The sequence below is a fragment of the Balaenoptera musculus genome, chromosome 4 (assembly GCF_009873245.2).
Source record: "Balaenoptera musculus isolate JJ_BM4_2016_0621 chromosome 4, mBalMus1.pri.v3, whole genome shotgun sequence".
NCBI classification, from domain to species: Eukaryota; Metazoa; Chordata; class Mammalia; order Artiodactyla; family Balaenopteridae; genus Balaenoptera; species Balaenoptera musculus.
The window spans coordinates 72878472-72900574 of record NC_045788.1 but is presented as its reverse complement, the minus strand read 5'-3'; the positions used below and the strand labels follow the sequence as shown (position 1 = coordinate 72900574).

General features: G+C 36.1%; 1 protein-coding gene across 6 annotated transcripts in view; it reads right to left on the bottom strand.

Annotated features, from left to right (window-relative positions):
- The window catches only part of UBXN7 (UBX domain protein 7), a 71022-nt gene that overhangs the window by 33295 nt on the left and 15624 nt on the right, over window positions 1-22103 (bottom strand). For all 6 annotated transcript variants that reach the window (XM_036850231.1, XM_036850237.1, XM_036850232.1 and 3 more), the window contains 4 exons: window positions 17497-17644; window positions 14760-14827; window positions 8308-8373; window positions 6966-7078 (listed from right to left, as the gene is read on the bottom strand). In XM_036850231.1, coding sequence (XP_036706126.1) covers window positions 6966-7078; window positions 8308-8373; window positions 14760-14827; window positions 17497-17644 — 395 coding nt within the window. The remainder of the gene's footprint in view (window positions 1-6965; window positions 7079-8307; window positions 8374-14759; window positions 14828-17496; window positions 17645-22103) is intronic.

Here is a 22103-nt window from a genome sequence, read left to right as displayed (position 1 = left end):
CCAGGGCTTGAACCTGCATCCCCTGCACTGGCAGGCGGATTCTTAACCACTGCACCACCAGGGAAGCCCTGAATGGCAATTTTAACAAATAAACATGTATTTCTTATGAAAATAAGGAATATTATGGAAATTGTTCTGATTCGTTCTGTACAATATACTCTAGATTATGCCACTCAATCATTTAACAAAGATTTAATGAGGGGCAACTGTGTGCCAGACACCCCTCTATGCACTGTGAATATACAACAATTAATAAAACAAAATCCCTGTGTTCATGGAACTTACATGCTAATGGGAAATAAGAAAACCTAAGAAATGTTCCCTTGCCCGGGTCAGGTTATTCATCCTAAATCCCTTGCTCACTCAGCTCCAGCTACACTGGTTTCCTTGGCTGTACCAGAAATATGCCCAAGCTCTTTCCAATACCAGTGCCTTTACACTTAACTGTTTTTCTGCTCTTCCCTAAGACCCTTCTATGGTTTACATTCCCTCACTTCTTTCAGGTTTCTCCTCAAATCTCATTCTTTCAGAAATATATCCCCATCTTCCTATCTGAATCAGTCCTCTCTCATCACAATTATAAATGTATGTGAAACCTATGAAATCAACCTTGCTTTTCATTTGCCTGTAAGAACACATGCACCTTAATGTCCCCAAACAGAACAGTCCTCTCTTTGTCCCTTATTCTATTTTATTCTTTCTCCCAGCAACTACTGTAACCTGAAATTTCTCTGTGTGTCAAACACATACATAAAAAAATATATACATATATATACACTAAATGTTATAGAGGTATTGTTTTTTATTTGCTGGTAGCCTGTTTCTCCCTCTAGATTATAAATTTTTTGATGGCAAAGGACTTTGTATACTTTGTTTACCACAACCTCCCTGTGGCAGAAACTGCTTATAGGTAACAAATATCCATTTTTCCCTTCTCCTTAATAGAATCTCCAAAGAAAAAGAAATAAAAGGAATACAAATTGGAAAAGAAGAAGTAAAACTGTCACTGTTTGCAGATGACATGATACTATACATAGAGAATCCTAAAGATGCCACCAGAAAACTACTAGAGCTAATCAATGAATTTGGTAAAGTTGCAGGATACAAAATTAATGCACAAAAATCTCTTGCATTCCTATACACTAATGATGAAAAATCTGAAAGAGAAATTAAGGAAACACTCTCATTTACCATTGCAACAAAAAGAATAAAATACCTAGGAATAAACCTACCTAGGGAGACAAAAGACCTGTATGCAGAAAACTATCAGACACTGATGAAAGAAATTAAAGATGATACCAACAGATGGAGAGATATACCATGTTCTTGGATTGGAAGAATCAACATTGTGAAAATGAGTATACTACCCAAAGCAATCTACAGATTCAATGCAATCCCTATCAAATTACCAATGGCATTTTTTACGGAACTAGAACAAAAAATCTTAAAATTTGTATGGAGACACAAAAGACCCCAAATAGCCAAAGCAGTCTTGAGGGAAAAAAACAGAGCTAGAGGAATCAGACTCCCTGACTTCAGACTTTACTATAAAGCTACAGTAATCAAGACAATACGGTACTGGCACAAAAACAGAAATATAGATCAATGGAACAAGATAGAAAGCCCAGAGATAAACCCACGCACCTATGGTCAACTAATCTATGACAAAGGAGACAAGGATATACAATGGAGAAAAGACAGTCTCTTCAATAAGTGGTGCTGGGGGCTTCCCTAGTGGCGCAGCGTTTGAGAATCTGCCTGCCAATGCAGGGGACACGGGTTCGAGCCCTGGTCTGGGAAGATCCCACATGCCGCAGAGCAGCTAGGCCCGTGAGCCACAATTACTGAGCCTGTGCATCTGGAGCCTGTGCTCCGCAACAAGAGAGGCCGCAACAGTGAGAGGCTGGCGCACCGCAATGAAGAGCGGCCCCCACTTGCCACAACTAGAGAAAGCTCTCGCACAGAAACGAAGACCCAACACAGCCAGAAATAAATAAATAAATAAATAAAAATAAAAAAAAAAAGAATGCTCCTTTATTCATAAAAAAAAAAAAATAAGTGGTGCTGGGAAAACTGGACAGCTACATGTAAAAGAATGAAATTAGAACACTCCCTAACACCATACACAAAAATAAACTCAAAATGGATTAGAGACCTAAATGTAAGACCGGACGCTAAAAACTCTTAGAGGAAAACATAGGAAGAACACTCTTTGACATAAATCACAGCAAGATCTTTTTTGATCCACCTCCTAGAGTAATGGAAATAAAAGCAAAAATAAACAAATGGGACCTAATGAAACTTCAAAGCTTTTGCACAGCAAAGGAAACCATAAACAAGACAAAAAGACAACCCTCAGAATGGGAGAAAATATTTGCAAACGAATCAACGGACATAGGATTAATCTCCAAAATATATAAACAGCTCATGCAGCTCAATATTAAAAAAACAAACAACCCAATCCAAAAGTGAGCAGAAGACCTAAATAGATATTTCTCCAAAGAAGACGGACAGATGGCCAAGAAGCACATGAAAAGCTGCTCAACATCACTAATTGTTGAGAAATGCAAATTTAGAGAAATGTAAATCAAAACTACAATGAGGTATCACCTCACACCAGTTAGAACGGGCATCATTGGAAAATCTACAAACAACAAATGCTGGAGAGGGTGTGGAGAAAAGGGAACCCTCTTGCACTGTTGGTGGGAATGTAAATTGATACAGCCACTATGGAGAACAGTATGGAGGTTCCTTAAAAAACTAAAAATAGAATTACCATATGATCCAGCAATCCCACTACTGGGCATATACCCAGAGAAAACCACAATTCAAAAAGACACATGCACCCCAATGTTCATTGCAGCACTATTTACAATAGCCAGGTCATGGAAGCAACCTAAATGCCCATTGACAGACGAATGGATAAAGAAGTTGTGGTACATATATACAATGGAATATTACTCAGCCATAAAAAGGAACGAAATTGAGTCATTTGTTGAGACGTGGATGGACCTAGAGACTGTCATACAGAGTGAAGTAAGTCAGAAAGAGAAAAACAAATAACGTATATTAACGCATGTATGTTGAACCTAGAAAAATGGTACAGACGACCTGGTTTGCAGGGCAGAAGTTGAGACACAGATGTAGAGAACAAACGTATGGACACCAAGGAGGGAAAACCGCGGTGGGGTGGGGATGGTGGTGTGCTGAATTGGGCGATTGGGATTGACATGTATACACTGATGTGTATAAAACTGATGACTAATAAGAACCTGTCGTATAAAAAACCAAAACAAACAATCAAAAAGCAACTAACACGAAACTTTCTTTGGGTTATTTGTATGGAAATATGTTAATATAAATGTTTCAGACATTACATGAAATTTCTAAAAATCTTGTATGTTCTGGTATAATGTTATAAGTCATAATTCTAGTTATTACTTCATTTTAAAGTATATCTCAGAAATAAAAACAAACAAACAAACAACAAAAAAAAAACAAAAAGACACATGCACCCCAATGTTCATTGCAGCACTATTTACAATAGCCAGGTCATGGAAGCAACCTAAATGCCCATCAACAGACGAATGGATAAAGAAGATGTGGTACATATGTACAATGGAATATTACTCAGCCATAAAAAGGAACAAAATTGGGTCATTTGTTGAGATGTGGATGGATCTAGAGACTGTCATACAGAGTGAAGTAAGTCAGAAAGAGAAAAACAAATATCGTATATTAACACATATATGTGGAATCTAGAAAAATGGTACAGATGAACTGGTTTGCAGGGCAGAAAATGAGACACAGATGTAGAGAACAAACACATGGACACAAAGCAGGGAAAGCGGCGGGGGGGTGGTGGTGGTGATGTGATGAGTTGGGCGATTGGGATTGACATGTATACACTGATGTGTATAAAATTGATGACTAATAAGAACCTGCTGTATAAAAAAATAAATAAAATAAAATTCAAAAATTCAAAAAAAAAAAAAAGAATCTCCAATTTTCAGCTAAGCATCTTGACTTCCTACTGTCCTCTGCAACTAGGTGTGGCCACATTGCTAAGTTCTGTTACCAAGTCCAGGCTCGCTCTGCTCGCTGCACGACAGGCCAATAAATCCAGAGATGAGGTGTTGAGGCAAGGGACTTTATTTGGAAAGCTGGTGGACCATGAGGACAGCAGACTACTGTCTCAAAAGAACCACCTTATCGTGGTTTGGATGCCAGTTTCTTTTATAGAACAGAAAGGGGGAGGAGGTGAGGAAGTAAAGTAAAAAGACCGTTAAGTTTTGCAAATATCCCCTGGAATAGCCAGCCTTGGGGAGGGGATGTGTTAATTTCTTCTTTCTTGCAGCCATCCACAGGTGAACAGGGTTAGGATGCTTCCCTGAACAAAGGCACTTTGGTTTAACTTTCAGACAGAGGGGCAGGGTTCCCTGAGGCAGGCCATTATATATAGACAGTATCCTTTTAGTGAACAAAAGCAGCAGAAAGCAATGGTTAAAGTAAAAGAAACAGATTCAACATGTAGTCAGATTTGGCTCTTCCCTGTTACAGTTCTGGTCAATGGAATGTGAGAAGTGATGTGTATGACCTCTAGGTTGTGCCTTTAAAGGGAAAAGGTGTACCCTTCTCGGTCACTCCCTTCCTTCATGCTAACTGGAAAGCAAACATGGTAGTAAGCCACCTTGAATCATGTAGACAAGGGCAAGCAAGACCTCGCAGAATAGGACAGAAAAAACTGCGTTCGTAATAACTTCATAGAGCAGAACCATCCTAACAGCATGGACTTCTATCTTGTTTAAGTTAATGTTTGTTTTATTCCTGGTCTCTCTCACACATAGTTAAATCTTTATCCCATTACACATAATCCCATCCCCTAGAACAAGGCCTTGTAACAGGAGGCCTCGCTAAATATTTACTGAATGAACAAGTGAACTAATCAATCTCATCTGGTTAGCATGAGCCAGAACCCTTGAACATGGTCTACCTCTAGTTACATTAAGAAATAAGAAAGTCTATGAGCTTCCCTGGTGGCACAGCGGTTAAGAATCCACCTGCCAATGCAGGGGACATGGGTTCGAGCCCTGGTCTGGGAAGATCCCACATGCCGCGGAGCAACTATGCCCATGCTCCACAACTACTGAGCCTGCGCTCTAGAGCCTGCAAACCACAACTACTGAGCCCATGTGCCACAACTACTGAAGCCCGTGCACCTACAGCCGTGCTCCACAACAAGAGAAGCCACTGCACTGTAACAAAGATTAGCCCCCGTGTGCAGCAACGAAGACCCAACGCAGCCAAAAATAAAATAAATTTAATTTAATTTAAAAAAAAAAAAAGAAAGAAAGAAGGAAGTCTAGTTTCTACACCTATAAAACTGTGGCTCAGATCTACATCTAATTCAAACCTGTGGGTCCTGCCTGAGCAGCCAGACTATTCCTTTAATTTTTAATATTCACCTCTCTAAGTTTCAATGACTTAATTTTGCATATTACTTCCCTAATTTCTATAAAACTAATGGGTATATCATTAGTCATAATGAAATGCCTACTTTTTCTGGGAATGTTTATATCATTTAAAGGCTTGTAAATGATAAAGTTGAGTATTATCAGTGAAAAAAATGAAGATTGTTGAAAACAACATAGGTCACAAAATTCAAAGAAAAAAGGTGACACAACTTAACAAAATGAATCAAACTTCAGATGACAGTATCAAAAAAGATTCACATTTTCCCTTAATAACAAGCCGCAGAGTAACTGCTTTTTATGAGCCCAAAGTGACCAAATTAAATCAAGCTCAGAGTTATTTAGTTAAGCCCCAGAGCAACACAAAAGCTAATGAAAATAGAAAGCACATCAAAACAAACTCAGATCCTTTTTGTCTTACATATTGTGCTATTCTGTCAATGGTTATATTATCACCATAACAGTAGAAAGGATAGGCAGTTACCATGTTAAAGATCATGAACGAAAGATGAAGAAAACTGAGGAGACATCTAACCTGACATCTTTGACCTGATAAATGAACACCAGACTCCCTGAACTTTATTTACACAACAAAAAGAAACACATTTAATCAAATCTCCATCATCTGGATTTTGTTACACGCGGCCAAACACTTTCAGGTTTTACAATTCAGAAAATTAAAGAATTCAGAAAGAAAAAGCTTACAGTTAAATTTCTTAACCTAAATATTTCATTTAGGCTACTTTAAGAGTATCTCTAAGGACAAAATTTTTTTTTAAAAACAATCAAAATTCACTTCTAAATATGTAGCTACTAACATCATTTTTACAGTTATTGTTTGGCCTACTTTATCCTAACAGAAAAGACTTACCTGAAATGTCAGTGATTTACATCTACAGAAATGCTCTTCTGATTCAAAAGAGCGTTAACATGATAGTCAACACACAAAAGCAAGTTGTTTGAACACCTCAACAGAAGAATGTTTAAAATCCTAACTAAACGCATTCATTTACCAAATACCATGTTCCTATTAAATGCTAGAGACTGGGTCCCAAGGATCACCAAAATAAAAAGAAACATGGTTCCCCTGCCCTCAGTAAGCGTATAATTTAGCAGACAATCATATAAACCTGCTCCGGAAAGTTTTCCTTTGGCTTCAGCTAAATTAAAACAAGAACTAAGGGAGAACATACTCCGCAACCACAGAGACATTCTTTTAAAACACACTAGGATCCTCATAAAAAATATGGGTAAAAGATACCTACAAACAACTCACAAATGGTCAAAACAGACACACACACAATATTCTCAGTAGTAATTAAAAATATATAAACTTTTAAGAAATATAAATCAATGTAACCTTCTAGGTATCTCATACTTACTAAGATGCCAATTCTCTACATGCTGAAAACTTTTTTTTGCTCTTAGAAAGAAAAACGCCACTAAAAATGCAAAAAGATTCATAGCTCAGGCTTAGAATCTCCAACAACTTACTGTTTCAAAGCTGCCTTTATGCATCAAATCAATGGGTGGCCGGAACAGATCTGCAAGGGTAGTTAGTTTCTTGTCTATTGCTCCTCCATTTCTTAATTCCTGTTCTTGCCGAACTGCAACACAGGAGGATGAGAAAGTTTCAATTAGCCATAAAATAAGTCATGAATCTTGCAATTAAAAAAAAATGTATCAGTTGCAAGAACTAACGAACAATGTGCTTGACCTCAAATGCAAATGCAAAGATCTAAGGCTGACTGAAAAAAAATACAAAGTCAGGTGGGGAGGGAGTCTTAAGACTTGGTGCTCTCTATCCAAAGGTAAGGATAAAAGTGGAAATTATGTAAGAGTCGCTTATTCAAAATATTTCCTTCACATACTCAAAACTAACTTTAGCACAGGAGAAAACTTTCATCTTCATTTATCTATTTCTGAAACTCATCCTAATTTATCTAGCTACATTCTAGTTGTTTCTAGCTACATTCTCAATCTTGAAAGATTATGGCAGTGAGAGAGAATGACTATTGCTGTCATCTTCTCCTGGAAGGGCACAGGATTCCCTGGATGACCTGAGTCAGTCTGGATTCCATGTCAACTCTCAAGTTACAAGACCTATCTGTGCTTCAATGAGCTCATTATAAATTATTACAAAATCAAATATGGTTCAAGAGTTTCTCATATATTCTCTAAACATAACTGTCTTTTCTCTAGGATCCCATTGCTAAATCAGTATTAAGTCCACTAAAAGGAGGCCAAGACTCTCATTCTTATTCAACAGAAAGACATAAACCTATTCCAAACAACTGTTGCCAAAATGTTAATAGTGGCTGCTTTGGGTAGTATGGCCTTTTCTTCTTCTATTTTCCAATCCCTACAATAACCATTTTCATTGTGGTCATTCCTTTAATTGACATATATCAGGATCCTGAGGAAAATCAGTTTTTTATTTTATTATAGTCAGCATTTAAGTGCTCATTCAGAAACAAATTAAATTTGTAAATTACCATATTTCTCACATTATATCCATCTCTCTTATTCTTCTATAACCAAGTAGGTTGGAATCTGGAACAATTTAGCTCAAGGGGGAGTTAATAACAATCACAGACTGAATTCATAATTTAGTTTTTAAATAAGATGAATCCTCAAAGTTATTAGGCCTAATATTAATCATCTTCTTAAGAAAAAAAATTATATAAAACAAACTAGGATCTTGACCTGAAGGGGAGTGTGTGGGTGCTTTTCCACCTTGCGGTTTTAATCTGTGGGAGAGGAGACAGGGGAGAAAGACAATGAGAGAGGGAGAGGGCGGGAAAAAGAGATGATAAACTGGTTCATAGATACTTACTAGTTTCAGTTTGGAAATCCCGGAAACCATCAAATATTGAACGTGCAGGCCGTCGTCTTTTAGGAGCTATAGGAGGAAAAAATGGAATTGATACAAAAAGTTAAACATTAATTTTGTAACAATTCTAAAAATGTCCTTATCTATAGCAATTTCTTATTTTAAGACACTCAGATTCATAATGGTGCCCTCCTTCAAAATATAAAATACTTCAAAAACCTTCAAGGCATTCATATATAATTAACCATCTTCAGCCCAATCATATTTTACAAAAAAGAAAATTAAGGCCCAGTTAAAAAACTTGGCCAAACTTGTGTAAAAAGATAGGAAGAAAGATTTTGAGGATGACTTCCCATGGCGATGAAGCTACACACATGCTGCAAATACATAATTCAGGTCAGCCTAAATGATCTGCCTACCCTTTAGTATAATACTTGAGTAAGTTCTAAACCATAATATTTAAGAACTACCTCTTAGTAAGTGGATACACATGCAGAATTATAAACACCAAAAAACTAATTTTGGAGGAAAAATTTTTCCTACAGTTACAGAAAAATGAACAGAACCAACGTCCTTTGATACCTTTGTATAGCGCCTATTACCCAGTCCTTAAGTATTGTACAGATAAAGCTGAAAAAGCAATCATCAAAATGTTATCTTCCTCTATGTTCTTAAACATAAAAATTTTACCAGGTCTTAAATGGGAAAAGAATCTGAAAAAGAATAGGTATATGTATTACCGAATTAATTTGCTGTACACCTGAAACTAACACAACACTGTAAACCAACTATACTCCAATAAAAAAAAAAAAGTTATGTCATTTATATACATTACAGTAAATAAGGACATTTAATGATTCTTTCAATATGGGTAACAGTTATTCAGTTGGTTTATGGCAAGCCCCAGGAGCACTGTCAGCATGTAACCAGAACAATGCTACACATTAACAGATGATGATTGCATAGTAAGATTAGACAGAAACTATAAAAGTCCCCCATCCCATGTCAAAGCATCTTTCCCAACAGCCTGTGTTTGCCATTAAATAGGGTAATTCTTTTAAGCTAAGAATTACTGAGTAAAAAACAAAACAAAAAAATAACAAAAGAATGCAGAACCATATGTTAAAAAAATCCCACATTTGCTTAAAGCATTATCAGGTCAGTATATCATTTATGCACATATGTGTATCAGTATTTATATTAAAGAATCAATATTATCTCTAGGAAAAGGAAATTTGGTAAAAATCAGAGACTTCCATATTTTAGCTTTGTACTGAATTTCAAAATTTAAATTGAATTTTACATATAAATTGTTTTATTTAAATAAATTATATAAATTATTAATTTTAAATTTTATTATTTAAACTTTTAAAATTTAAATACTGCATTATTTTTCCTCCCTCCCTTTATAAACAAGAAGCAAGAAATGTTATTCTTTTTTTTTTTTTTTTAATTTTTATTTATTTATTTATGGCTCTGTTGGGTCTTCGTTTCTTGTGCGAGGGCTTTCTCTAGTTGTGGCAAGCGGGGGCCACTCTTCATCACGGTGCTCAGGCCTCTCACTATCGCGGCCTCTCTTGTTGCGGAGCACAGGCTCCAGACGCACAGGCTCAGTAATTGTGGCTCACGGGCCCAGTTGCTCCGCGGCATGTGGGATCTTCCCAGACCAGGGCTCGAACCCGTGTCCCCTGCATTGGCAGGCAGATTCTCAACCACTGCGCCACCAGGGAAGCCCCAAGAAATGTTATTCTTTTCAATCTTGGAACTATTTTTAATCAAGAGTCAAGAGTCATGTATCTTAAATGTACATGTTTCCAGCAGCAATAATATTTTTTTAACATCTTTATTGGAGTATAATTGCTTTACAATGGTGTGTTAGTTTCTGCTTTATAACAAAGTGAATCAGTTATACATATACATATGTTCCCATATGTCTTCCCTCTTGCATCTCCCTCCCTCCCACCCTCCCTATCCCACCCCTCTAGGTGGTCACAAAGCACCGAGCTGATCTCCCTGTGCTATGCGGTTGCTTCCCACTAGCTACCTATTTTACATTTGGTAGTGTATATATGTCCATGCCACTCTCTCACTTTGTCACAGCTTACCCTTCCCCCTCCCCATATCCTCAAGTCCATTCTCTAGAAGGTCTGTGTCTTTATTCCCGTCTCACCACTAGGTTCTTCATGACCTCTTTTTTTTTCTTAGACTCCATATATATGTGTTAGCATACTGTATTTGTTTTTCTCTTTCTGACTTACTTCACTCTGTATGACAGACTCTAACTCCATCCACCTCACTACAAATAACTCAATTTTGTTTCTTTTTATGGCTGAGTAATATTCCATTGTATATATGTAGCAGCAATAATATTAACTGCTCAAATAATGCTTTCTTAAAACTCATTATCAGATATTATTTAACCATAACAATTAAGAAAGTAAGGTTATCTCAGGATAAGACATAAAACAGCTGCCTAAGAAAGCATATTATTATTGGGGAGGTAGTACATAGTACATAAAAGGTACTTTTCTTCTACTTTTAAACTGCCAAAGGCAGGCCAGTCAATATCTACATTCTTCACACACACACACACACACACACACACTCTCTCTCTCTCTCTCTCTCACTCCCCGCCCCCACCCCACCCCCCCAATTTAGCCCTTCTCTATTATACACTTGATCTCCTGGAGATTCATACTAGCTCCTCTTACTGCTAGCTTTCCAACCACTCTCTTTTATTTCTTGGGCTCGTGACCTGCTCCCATTTGTTTCCCCCTTATATATCCTAAGTCTAACCAAGAATCTCTCCTCAAGCCACAACATCTCTAGCTCTAGGATCATTATTACTCCTGCCTGCCTCTTCAATATGTGGTTTCCTCATTCTTCCAAACCATATGCTATAAGTAAACATCAGTCCTCTGTACTCTCACTCCACTGCCCACGTAATAGGAGTGCTGGTCACTGAGGTCAAAGAGACTAAGCTACAAAGAGCTAAAAGAGATTCAAAAAGGAGCCTCATAGTCAGAACAGGGGAGGAACAGAGAACAAAAATTTAATGAGCAGAGCGGCACTGTTTCACATTTTCACAAATCTCTGTTAATAACTGGTATAAGAGAAGACACCTGAATTTTTAGATCTGCTTCTGCATTCAATCTGCTGCTATTCCTTTAGTTCATGTATACGAAGAAAATTAAAATTCAACTTCACACAGACATGTAGTTGTAAAAGGGAAGAGTATTTTAATAGTGTTTTAAGATAATTGTGAACATTCTCCCCTGCTACCACACCAAAGCTCAACCAGTGGTAATTTCTTAAAGGTTGGTTGCAACATGGAATCTGAAATCTTATCAATGAACTTTTCATACTCTGCTCCATTAAAATCCATTGGTCTTATGTGGTAGGCAGGCTCTGTGATGGCTCCCGATTATCCCTATCTCCCGGGATTCATAACCTGTGTGTGAACATCTTGAGTATGGGCAGGATCAAACAGAATGTGGCAGAGGTGATGGGATGTCACTTCCAACAGCTAGGTTAGAAAAAGATAGTGGCTGGAGCTCTAGTGGTGCAATCTGTTAGCGCATGGTACTTATACAAAAAGATAGTGGCTTCCATCCATCCTGGGCTGCCCTCTCTGGCTCTCTCATTTGCTCTGCAGTAAGGAACTGATGTCTCCAGCCAACCAGCAGCCACGTGAGTAAACTAAGATCTTCCTCTAGTCACGCTCTGAGATGATTGTAGCCCTGGCTGACACCTTGATTATACCCTGTGAGAGACCCCAAACAGAGGCACTCAACTAAGCCACACCTGGATTCCTGACCCACAGAAATGGTGATACAACAAATGTTTGTTGCTTCAGGAAGCTAAATTTTGAAGCGATCTGTTAAACGGCAATAGATATATAATCTATATTGCATACATAGATACTTACATATAGATCCGAATAGATCTTTCACCCATGTACAATTTTGTAATATTGTGCTTTGGTCATTTGAAAATACTTGTTCACTGAGTCATGCAAATATTCCAAATACTGACCATTTCATCATACGATATTTAAAAAAAAAAAATCGCCAACTGTTAATGTCACTGCTAACCTCATCAGAAAGCCTTTAAGTACTGGGAAGCTATCAAGCTCACAATCATGCACATAAACTTTCTAAAATTCTAAGTTCTGCCTGAAAGCCTTTTTTTCTTTTCTTAAATCACTGGCAACAAATAATGTCAGTTGTTTGCCTTAAAGCAGTTAACAGGCTTTGTTCACATTCAAGAAAATGTTTGCCAAATGCTTAAGTCTAAATAACTATAGTTTGTCAGTAATCTTTCAAGAAAAATGTTCCATAAAAAAAGCAGCTAGTTTTGCTTTCAACTCAAACTGTACAAGTGTTTCACCTTAAAGTAACCAGAGTACTTCAGTATGCAGAAGTGCTTTATGCACACATCCTATTTCATCAAACAGAATAGTTTAAAAATGTGGATCTAGAGCAAATAAAATTAATTTTTATTGCTTTTGCTTTTTTTTTTTTTTAAACTGCACGTGTGTGTCAGTGAAGAATTCAACAAATAGTACCAGTTTGGTGCCACTGTCCTGATTCAATTAAGATGCAGCAGTATGACCCATCACTGCTTCTGAATTATCAGCCCAAATGTCAACACAGTGAAAAAGGCAAATAACTTGTTAGTATTATTATGAAAACAGTTTTGATCTTACAGACCCACTAAAAGGGCATCAGGGACTCCCAGACCACACTTTGAGAATCACACTTTAAATCAATACTATCCCTGGGACTTCCCTGGTGGTCCAGTGGTTAAGACTCCGCTCTCCCAATGCAGAGAACCTGGGTTTGATCCCTGGTCAAGGAACTAAGATCCCACATACCGCCACTAGAGAGCCTGCGCGCCACAACTACTAAGCCTGCATGCTCTAGAGCTTGCACGCCACACAAAGACCCAGCGCAGCCAAAATTATTTATTTATTTATTTATTTATTTATTTATTTAAAAATCGATACTATCCCAAAGAAGAAAATAGTTCTCCAAAAACCTTTTCAAAGTTATAATAAGGTCTAATAATGAAAGTTAGGACTGACTCCCTAACTGTATAAAGTCATTCTCACCCCCCTCACCAAACCAGATGTAGAAGGAAGAAAGTGGAGTTTCAAATGGGGACTCTTTTGCCTCTGTTAAACAGTAAAATAGCACAGAACCCATTTGCTGTAGTCTTCCCCACTCAAAGATCTTGCCTTTATTCCTTGCAATAAAGGAAAGATAAAGCTTCCAAGGGCATTCCTCAGCTCCAAAATCTGTAACATTTATATGAAAAAAAAAAACCATGAACAATGCTTTATTACCTCTGGTATATTAAAGGCACAATGACTAGCTAAATTGAACAGTTCAGAAAGCACACATTATATTTCAATATTCAGACCATATCGTTTTCTTCCTCCCATCTTTATTTCTGAATCTGGAAAGTATATTCTTTATTCCTTTCCACAGTAAACTCCAAAGCTGCCAAGTTAAAAATCAACCTTAAAACTCTCAACTAAGTTGCTTTTTCAAATCAAAAGATATGGTTTATGTAATTTTCTTCATCCTTTTCTTACAATTTATTTCTTCTTTATTTTAGTTTACCTACAAAACTTTTTATAGGCCTATTTCTCTGCACTGCTGTTCTCAATATATACAATATACATTTCTATGTCTCTGTCTACCCAACCAAACCATAACTTTATCTGCTGGGTTCTTTTTTTTTTTTTGCCCATGCCGCATGACATGTGGGATCTTAGTTCCCCAGCCAGGGATTGAACCTGTGCCCACTGCACTGGAAACGCAGAGTCTTAACCACTGGACCGCCAGGGAAGTCCCCTATCTTCTGTTTTTTAATATACCTATTAATGACTAAAATATCTGGCTCACAAAAGGTAAATAAGTGCTTATTAAAATAAAACTATAAATTTTCTTTAAATTTGATTAAATGTTCCATTTTCTACTATCTTCTCTATGCACCCCAGACTGATACCACAATTTTTTGCATGGATTAGGGGTTACTTCCTCCTTTTTTCAATACAAGAACAGCACTTCTAGAAATTAAAAAAGAGTGAAGGTACAGCATATCAAGACAGTAAGGATATGGCAGTCAAGTGGGTACCCAAAAAACAAAAAATAATCATAGTCTTTTATCTAATGATAGATTTGTTTCCATTTTAAGGCAGTAGTTCTTTTTGTTTATTTTCCTCCTTTTGGCCTTCTGCAACAACTATCAACTTTTTAATCTGGCTCACTCCTCGGAAAGAGCCAACTGTGCAACTTTCCTGAGGGGAGTACAGAATTACAAGATAAGAATCAACTCTACTTGAAGTAACAATCTCTGAGCAAGCCTTCATATCTTTTGATAGCTTCATTAAAATCCTGAAGACAACAGTAAAGTCAAATAAAGCTAAGGAAAAAAGGTAAACTTACCACCAAACAAAGGTTCTGGTTCCACCAAGATTTCCTGCTTTTGAGGAATTGGGGCACGGACTTCCTCTCTATTAAAAAAAAAAAAAAAAGTGGGAAAATATCCAAATGAAAACTGTTTTCTGCTACCTATTCTTACTGTAACTATTGTGTGCATATTCAAATTAACAAATAAAATGAACAACAGATTTAGTGACTTTTAGGAACCACATTAAATTATGATAAATGATTGTCAGATGATTTCCATATAGAGATGAACTGGAATAAAGTACCTGGCATAGATAGTGCAAATGGGTTTATAAAGAAAGAGAACAAACAGAAAAATAAAAAATATTTCTCCTTTCCTCTAAGTTCCCTGCCCTAAATTCTTCAGAAAAAAAGAAGATAGGAAATTTACAAACACACACACACACAAAATTCAGGCAAAAAATTAATGGAAAATATGAGCTTAATAAAAGCAATATTACATCAACACTATATCAAATAATAGATAATTAAATCACAGATATATTAAAATAAGCTTAAACAGGCAGTTAATTTTATGCTAGTTATGAAGTTGGCTAACAAAGGTAGTACCATTGGATTACTTATTAAATAGACACTAACATATATAAAACAGAAAAAATACTCTTTTAAAAGCTAAAAACTCTTCAAAGTTTGCCTCCAGAGGGTTTACTAATAATCCATCTCTTCCAGTGAACAATACTCATTTAAAATATGCTGTAAAAATGGTGTGTATCCCTTTATATATCAGTTTAATTATTTTAGTTTTAACGCAAATACGAAACTCTGCTGATTAATGCTCATAGCAAGTAAGAGTAAGTTTCAAATTTAATATGCTCCCCTTATAATAAATATTAATTTACATTAGGCCTAATGTTTTTCATTCAGGTGTTTCTAATAGTAATAACTGAGCTTAAGGCCCTGTTTTTGACACCTAAAAGTTGAAACTTCAAAATATACTTTATTTAATACAGTATCAATACTCATTTGTCAACAAAAACTAACATTCTGTAATCAAAGAACAACTAGTTAGACAAAGAAATCTACAATAAGCCAAATGAGTGAAGGATAAAGGATAATTCAAAATTATGTTAAGCACTGTTTCCTACTGGATTTCAGTCACTGCTCACATACAGAACTGCAATACTCTAAAGAAACAGACAATGCGTCTCTAAGAGGAAGCTCTATTAAATCTCTTTCACCAAAGAGAAATAGGCCATTATCTTAGCAAAACTAAAAACTTCTAACACATCTTTTACCTGAATAGATCTTTCCATTATTGGTATAATTCACTTTACAGTGTGTGTGTGTGTGTGTGTGTGTGTGTACAAAGTTATCTCAATCTAAGGCAATTTAATTACTCAAGAAACAAGCCTTAATCTGATGAAATACATCAATTAGGGTGATGGCTTAATTAGTAGTCCCTATACAGAAAGACTTGATTACTACATGTTTGAGGTCATCTATTCCAAGATTGCTAGCTACCCAACAAAATGGAAGAATGGAACAGAAGGTGAACTGTAAAGAAAGAAAATTATAGTTTAGGAAGTAGGTGACACTATCAAATGTTAATCAATTAGTAACACAAATAATCTAAGTCAAATTATAATGTAACTCAGCAGGAAAAGACATTCATTAATCAAAACTATTTTTAAGTACAATTAAGAAAACATGTTTTAAACAGTGAGGACTGATATGTCCCCCCAAATCAGCTATGAATACCTGTTATTCAAGTGAATGTAAACTAAATCATGTTTTCATATTGATTTCCATTAAAGATTTGAGTTATGTTGGTGGAGAATGGGCTATCAAACTTGAAATACACAGTCAACATCGATAGGAAAAAACTTATATAAAATATAAATAATAACCTCTAGAGTTCACACTTTGTGGGGAAACAATATTACTCTAGAATCTGGAACTAGATTAAAAAAAAGAGGCAATCATGTCCTGAATGTTTATTTGGCTTTTTAAATCTAATTTAGTAAAAATAAAATCCATGTTTTTGCCTATTCCTATTTAAGGGGATTCTTCTTATTTAGTATCTCATGTTGTAAACACTGAAGAGTTATAAATGGCTATGAGTATTAAAGTCTTATTTAAATATCTTTGAAATTTTGACTCAAAAATCAATGTTTTTCATTCGAGTAGCATTCATCTCTCATATTTTCCAAAGACTACTAGAATTTTGCCTAACAGATATTCATTTCAAACTCTCACTGGTATCAAATGTAAAGGGCAGAAAACACCAAATGTATTTATCATCTGTTACTATCCTCTATATATTACAGTTCTATATGCTGAAGGTGCCTCTAAAGATTAGCGACATGTAGTTATTTAAGGCATAAATTTTCTTCAAAAATTTTTCATGACAACTCAAAACTTTCCTGGGACAATGTAGGAAAATCCAGAATTGGGAAATCTGAGCTTTATTGGGCTTTCCTTCCATATCTGCTACTTAATTGTTGTATAACTTGGGGAAATGGCTATCCTTCTGCTTCCTCTGTAAAATGTGGATAATAATGCCAGCCTATAGGGTTCTTCTTAGGATTAAATAATGGACTTGACAGTGCTGTAGAGAACTTAAAGCATATAAGTATAAAAATTTTCACCTGACACTTTCAGATGCTTTCAACTTTTAATTTGTTCAAAACAGAGAATTAACCTAACATGTTAAAAATGTAACTGCTCAATTTTGGCAGGGGGTAGCTCCCAATAATAAATAATAAATTCATACTCTGTGTGTGGTCTGACAGTGGAGACACTTGCTGAACTGGTACTTGGCTCTTCAGCGATTCCTCCACCATCCAAAAACATAGTGACTGCCATCTCCAGATTATTGTTGCAGGCTTCAAGCATATGTTTCCCTACACTTTCACTTGCACCTGAAATAGTATAAAAACAAGAAAAAAGTTTAAAAATGACACCTTCTTACATTCAGTTCACATTAGACTACAGAATTCCCAAGCGAATAGTACTTTTCCCTCTTTAGAATGAATGATTTTTAAAACAAAAACTGTTTACTTCTATGCTTGTTGGCTGATTACTGTGAAATATACAGAGCTAGAAAAGAAAGCAGCAGCATTAAAAATAGTAGTCTTCCTTCATAATAAAACAAAAACTAAATAAAGCATTTATTTGCCATTTCTTTTTTTTTTTTTTTTTTTTTTAAATTTATTTATTTATTTATTTATGGCTGTGTTGGGTCTTCGTTTCTGTGCGAGGGCTTTCTCTAGTTGTGGCAAGCGGGGGCCACTCTTCATCACGGTGCGCGGGCCTCTCACTATCGCGGCCTCTCCCGTTGCGGAGCACAGGCTCCAGACACGCAGGCTCAGTAATTGTGGCTCACGGGCCCAGTTGCTCCGCGGCATGTGGGATCTTCCCAGACCAGGGCTCGAACCCGTGTCCCCTGCATTGGCAGGCAGATTCTCAACCACTGCGCCACCAGGGAAGCCCTATTTGCCATTTCTTTATATGGGCCGACTATATATTTGTTAACAAACTGAAAAATAAAATGAAAGACTATATACTCTAGAAAGTTAGAAATACTTTGTTAGAAAGAATGCATTCAGTTACCAATTTCTACTTCTATAAGAAAGGAAACACTTTAATAACAATGGGAGAGAAGGGAGATGGGACTTTTTGCCAAAGATATAACTAAGTCAAAATTTGGTAAGAAATGTCAATCTTCATCATTTAAAACTGGCCCTATCACACACTCACTTGCACAGTAAAGCAAGCATAATCTGTTTGATGCAATGTAAACTGGTGAAGCCCTTTAACAAATCAATTTTATAACATGTATCAAGAAACACAATGATTGTTACTTTCTTGACCCAGTAATTTGGGCATGTGGTCTAAATAAATCTACATAAATCTATATAAAGTCTAAATAAATCTACGTAAATTTAGTCTAAATAAACCTATATAAAACACCTGCATAAACATGTCTATACACGTGTCCAGTACAGCTTTAGTTAAAATTGAAAAATTATAGATAACATAAATGTCTAATAGTAGTAGAGTCTAAATTGTAAATCTAGTTGGTGGGACATTTTGTGGGCATTAAAAAGCATCTCAGGTCACAAGAAACTATATTCAATATCCTGTAATAAACCACAATGAAAAAGAAAAAAAAATAAAAAGGGAAAAAAAAAAAAACATCTTAGGCTTTCCACTTGGGATGACCTTCCTTCTACCTGAACTGTGTCCCTTAAGAGTCTCCTGCAGTGAAGGCTTGGGTGTGTGTGTGGTTTTTTGTTTGTTTTCTGTGTTTTTTTTGGTCTGAGAACACCTTTATTTTGCTATTGTTCCTGAAAGACAGTTTCATCACTGGATATTCTTTTTTAAGGCTGACAGCTATTTTCTCTCAGTACACTGAAGATAGCATTCCAGTGTCTTCTGTTGTTGCTTCTGAGAAGTAAGTTGCCAGACTAAAGAAAAACATTTTTAGAGCAATCTGTTGTTTCTCTCTAGTTGCTTTTAAGACCTTCTCTGCCTTTGGTCTTCTGCAGTTTCACTCTATTTCCTGGGGCTGATTTTATTTATCCTCCTTGGGATTCACTGGACTTCCACCATAAGGACTGTTTTCTTTTATCAGTTCTGAAAAACTCTCAGACATTTCTATATAAAAATTACCACACAAGCTTTAAATGATACATTAAACAAGATGGACTTAATTGATATTTATAGGACATTCCATCCAAAAACAACAGGATACACTGTCTTCTCAAGTGCTCATGGAACATTCCCCAGGATAGAGCTTATCCTGGGTCACAATTCAAGCCTTGGTAAATTTAAGAAAATTGAAATAGTATCAAGTATCTTTTCCGACCACAACGCTATGAGACTAGACATCAATTACAGGAAAAAAATCTGTGGAAAATACAAACACATGGAGGCTAAACAGTACACTACCAAATAACCAAGAGATCACTGAGGAAATCAAAAAATACCTAGAAACAAATGACAATGAAAACACAACGACCCACAACCTATGGGATGCAGCAAAAGCAGTTCTAAGAGGGAAGTTTATAGCAATACAATTTTACCTCAAGAAACAAGAAACATCTCAAATAAACAACCTAACCTTACACCTAAAGCAATTAGAGAAAAGAAGAACAAAAAACCCCCAAAGGTAGCAGAAGGAAAGAAATCATAAAGATCAGATCAGAAATAAATGAAAAAGAAATGAAGGAAACAACAGCTAAGATCAATAAAACTAAAAGCTGGTTCTTTGAGAAGATAAAATTGATAAACCACTAGCCAGACTCATCAAGAAAAAAAGGGAGAAGACTCAAATCAATAGAATTAGAAGTGAAAAAGGAGAAGTAACAACTGACACTGCAGAAATACAAAAGATCATGAGAGATTACTACAAGCAACTATATGCCAATAAAATGGCCAACCTGGAAGAAAAGGACAAATTCTTAGAAATGCACAACCTTCCGAGACTGGACCAGGAAGAAATAGAAAATATAAACAGACCAATCACAAGGACTGAAATTGAAACTGTGATTAAAAATCTTCCAACAAACAAAAGTCCAGGACCAGATGGATTCACAGGCGAATTCTATCAAACATTTAGAGAAGAGCTAACACCTGTCCTTCTCAAACTCTTCCAAAATATAGCACAGGGAGGAACACTCCCAAACTCATTCTACGAGGCCACCATCACCCTGATACCAAAACCAGACAAAGAGGTCACAAAAAAAGAAAACTACAGGCCAATATCACTGATGAACATAGATGCAAAAATCCTCAACAAAATACTAGCAAACAGAATCCAACAGCACATTAAAAGGATCATACACCATGATCAGGTGGGGTTCAACCCAGGAATGCAAGGATTCTTCAATATATGCAAATCAATCAATGTGATAAACCATATTAACAAATTGAAGGAGAAAAACCATATGATCATCTCAACAGATGCAGAAAAAGCTTTCAACAAAATTCAACACCTATTTATGAAAAAACCCTCCAGAAAGTAGGCATAGAGGGAACTTACCTCAACATAATAAAGGCCATATATGACAAACCCACAGCTAACATCGTTCTCAATGGTGAAAAACTGAAACCATTTCCACTAAGATCAGGAACAAGACAAGGCTGCCCACTCTCACCACTATTATTCAATATAGTTTTGGAAGTTTTAGCCATAGCAATCAGAGAAGAAAAAGAAATAAAAGGAATCCAAATCAGAAAAGAAGAAGTAAAACTGTCACTGTTTGCAGATGACATGCTACTACACAGAGAATCCCAAAGATGCTACCAGAAAACTACTAGAGCTAATCAATGAATTTGGTAAAGTAGCAGGATATAAAATTAATGCACAGAAATCTCTAGCATTCCTATATACTAATGATGAAAAATCTGAAAGAGAAATTAAGGAAACACTCCCATTTACCACTGGAACAAAAAGAATAAAATGCCTAGGAATAAACCTAACTAAGGAGACAAAAGACCTGTATGCAGAAAACTATAAGACACTGAGGAAAGAAATTAAAGATGATACAAACAGATGGAGAGATATACCATGTTCTTAGATTGGAAGAATCAACACTGTGAAAATGACTATACTACCCAAAGCAATCTACAGATTCAATGCAATCCCTATCAAACTACTAATGGCATTTTTCAAAGAACTAGAACAAAGAAATTTCACAGTTTGTATGGAAACACAAAAGACTCCGAATAGCCAAAGCAATCTTGAGAAAGAAAAACGGAGCTAGAAGAATCAGGCTCCCTGCCTTCAAACTATACTACAAGGCTACCGTAATCAAGAAAGTATGGTACTGGCACAAAAACAGAAATATATATCAATGGAACACGATAGAAAGCCCAGAGATAAACCCACACGCATATGGTCACCTTATCTTTGATAAAGGAGGCAAGAATATACAATGGAGAAAAGACAGCCTCTTTAATAAGTGGTGCTGGGGAAACTGGACACCTACATATAAAAGAATGAAATTAGAATACTCCCTAAAACCATACACAAAAATAAACTCAAAATGGATTAAAGACCTAATGTAAGGCCAGACACTATAAAACTCTTAGAGGAAAACATAGGCAGAACACTATATGACATACATCACATCAAGATCCTTTCTGACCCACCTCCTAGAAAAATGTAAATAAAAACAAAAATAAACGAATGGAACCTAATGAAACTTAAAAGCTTTTGCACAGGAAAGGAAACCATAAACAAGATGAAAAGCCAACTCTCAGAATGGGAGAAAATATTTGCAAATGAAGCAACTGACAAAGGATTAATCTCCAAAATATACAGGCAGCTCATGCAGCTCAGTATCAAAAAAAAAACCAAACAACCCAATCCAA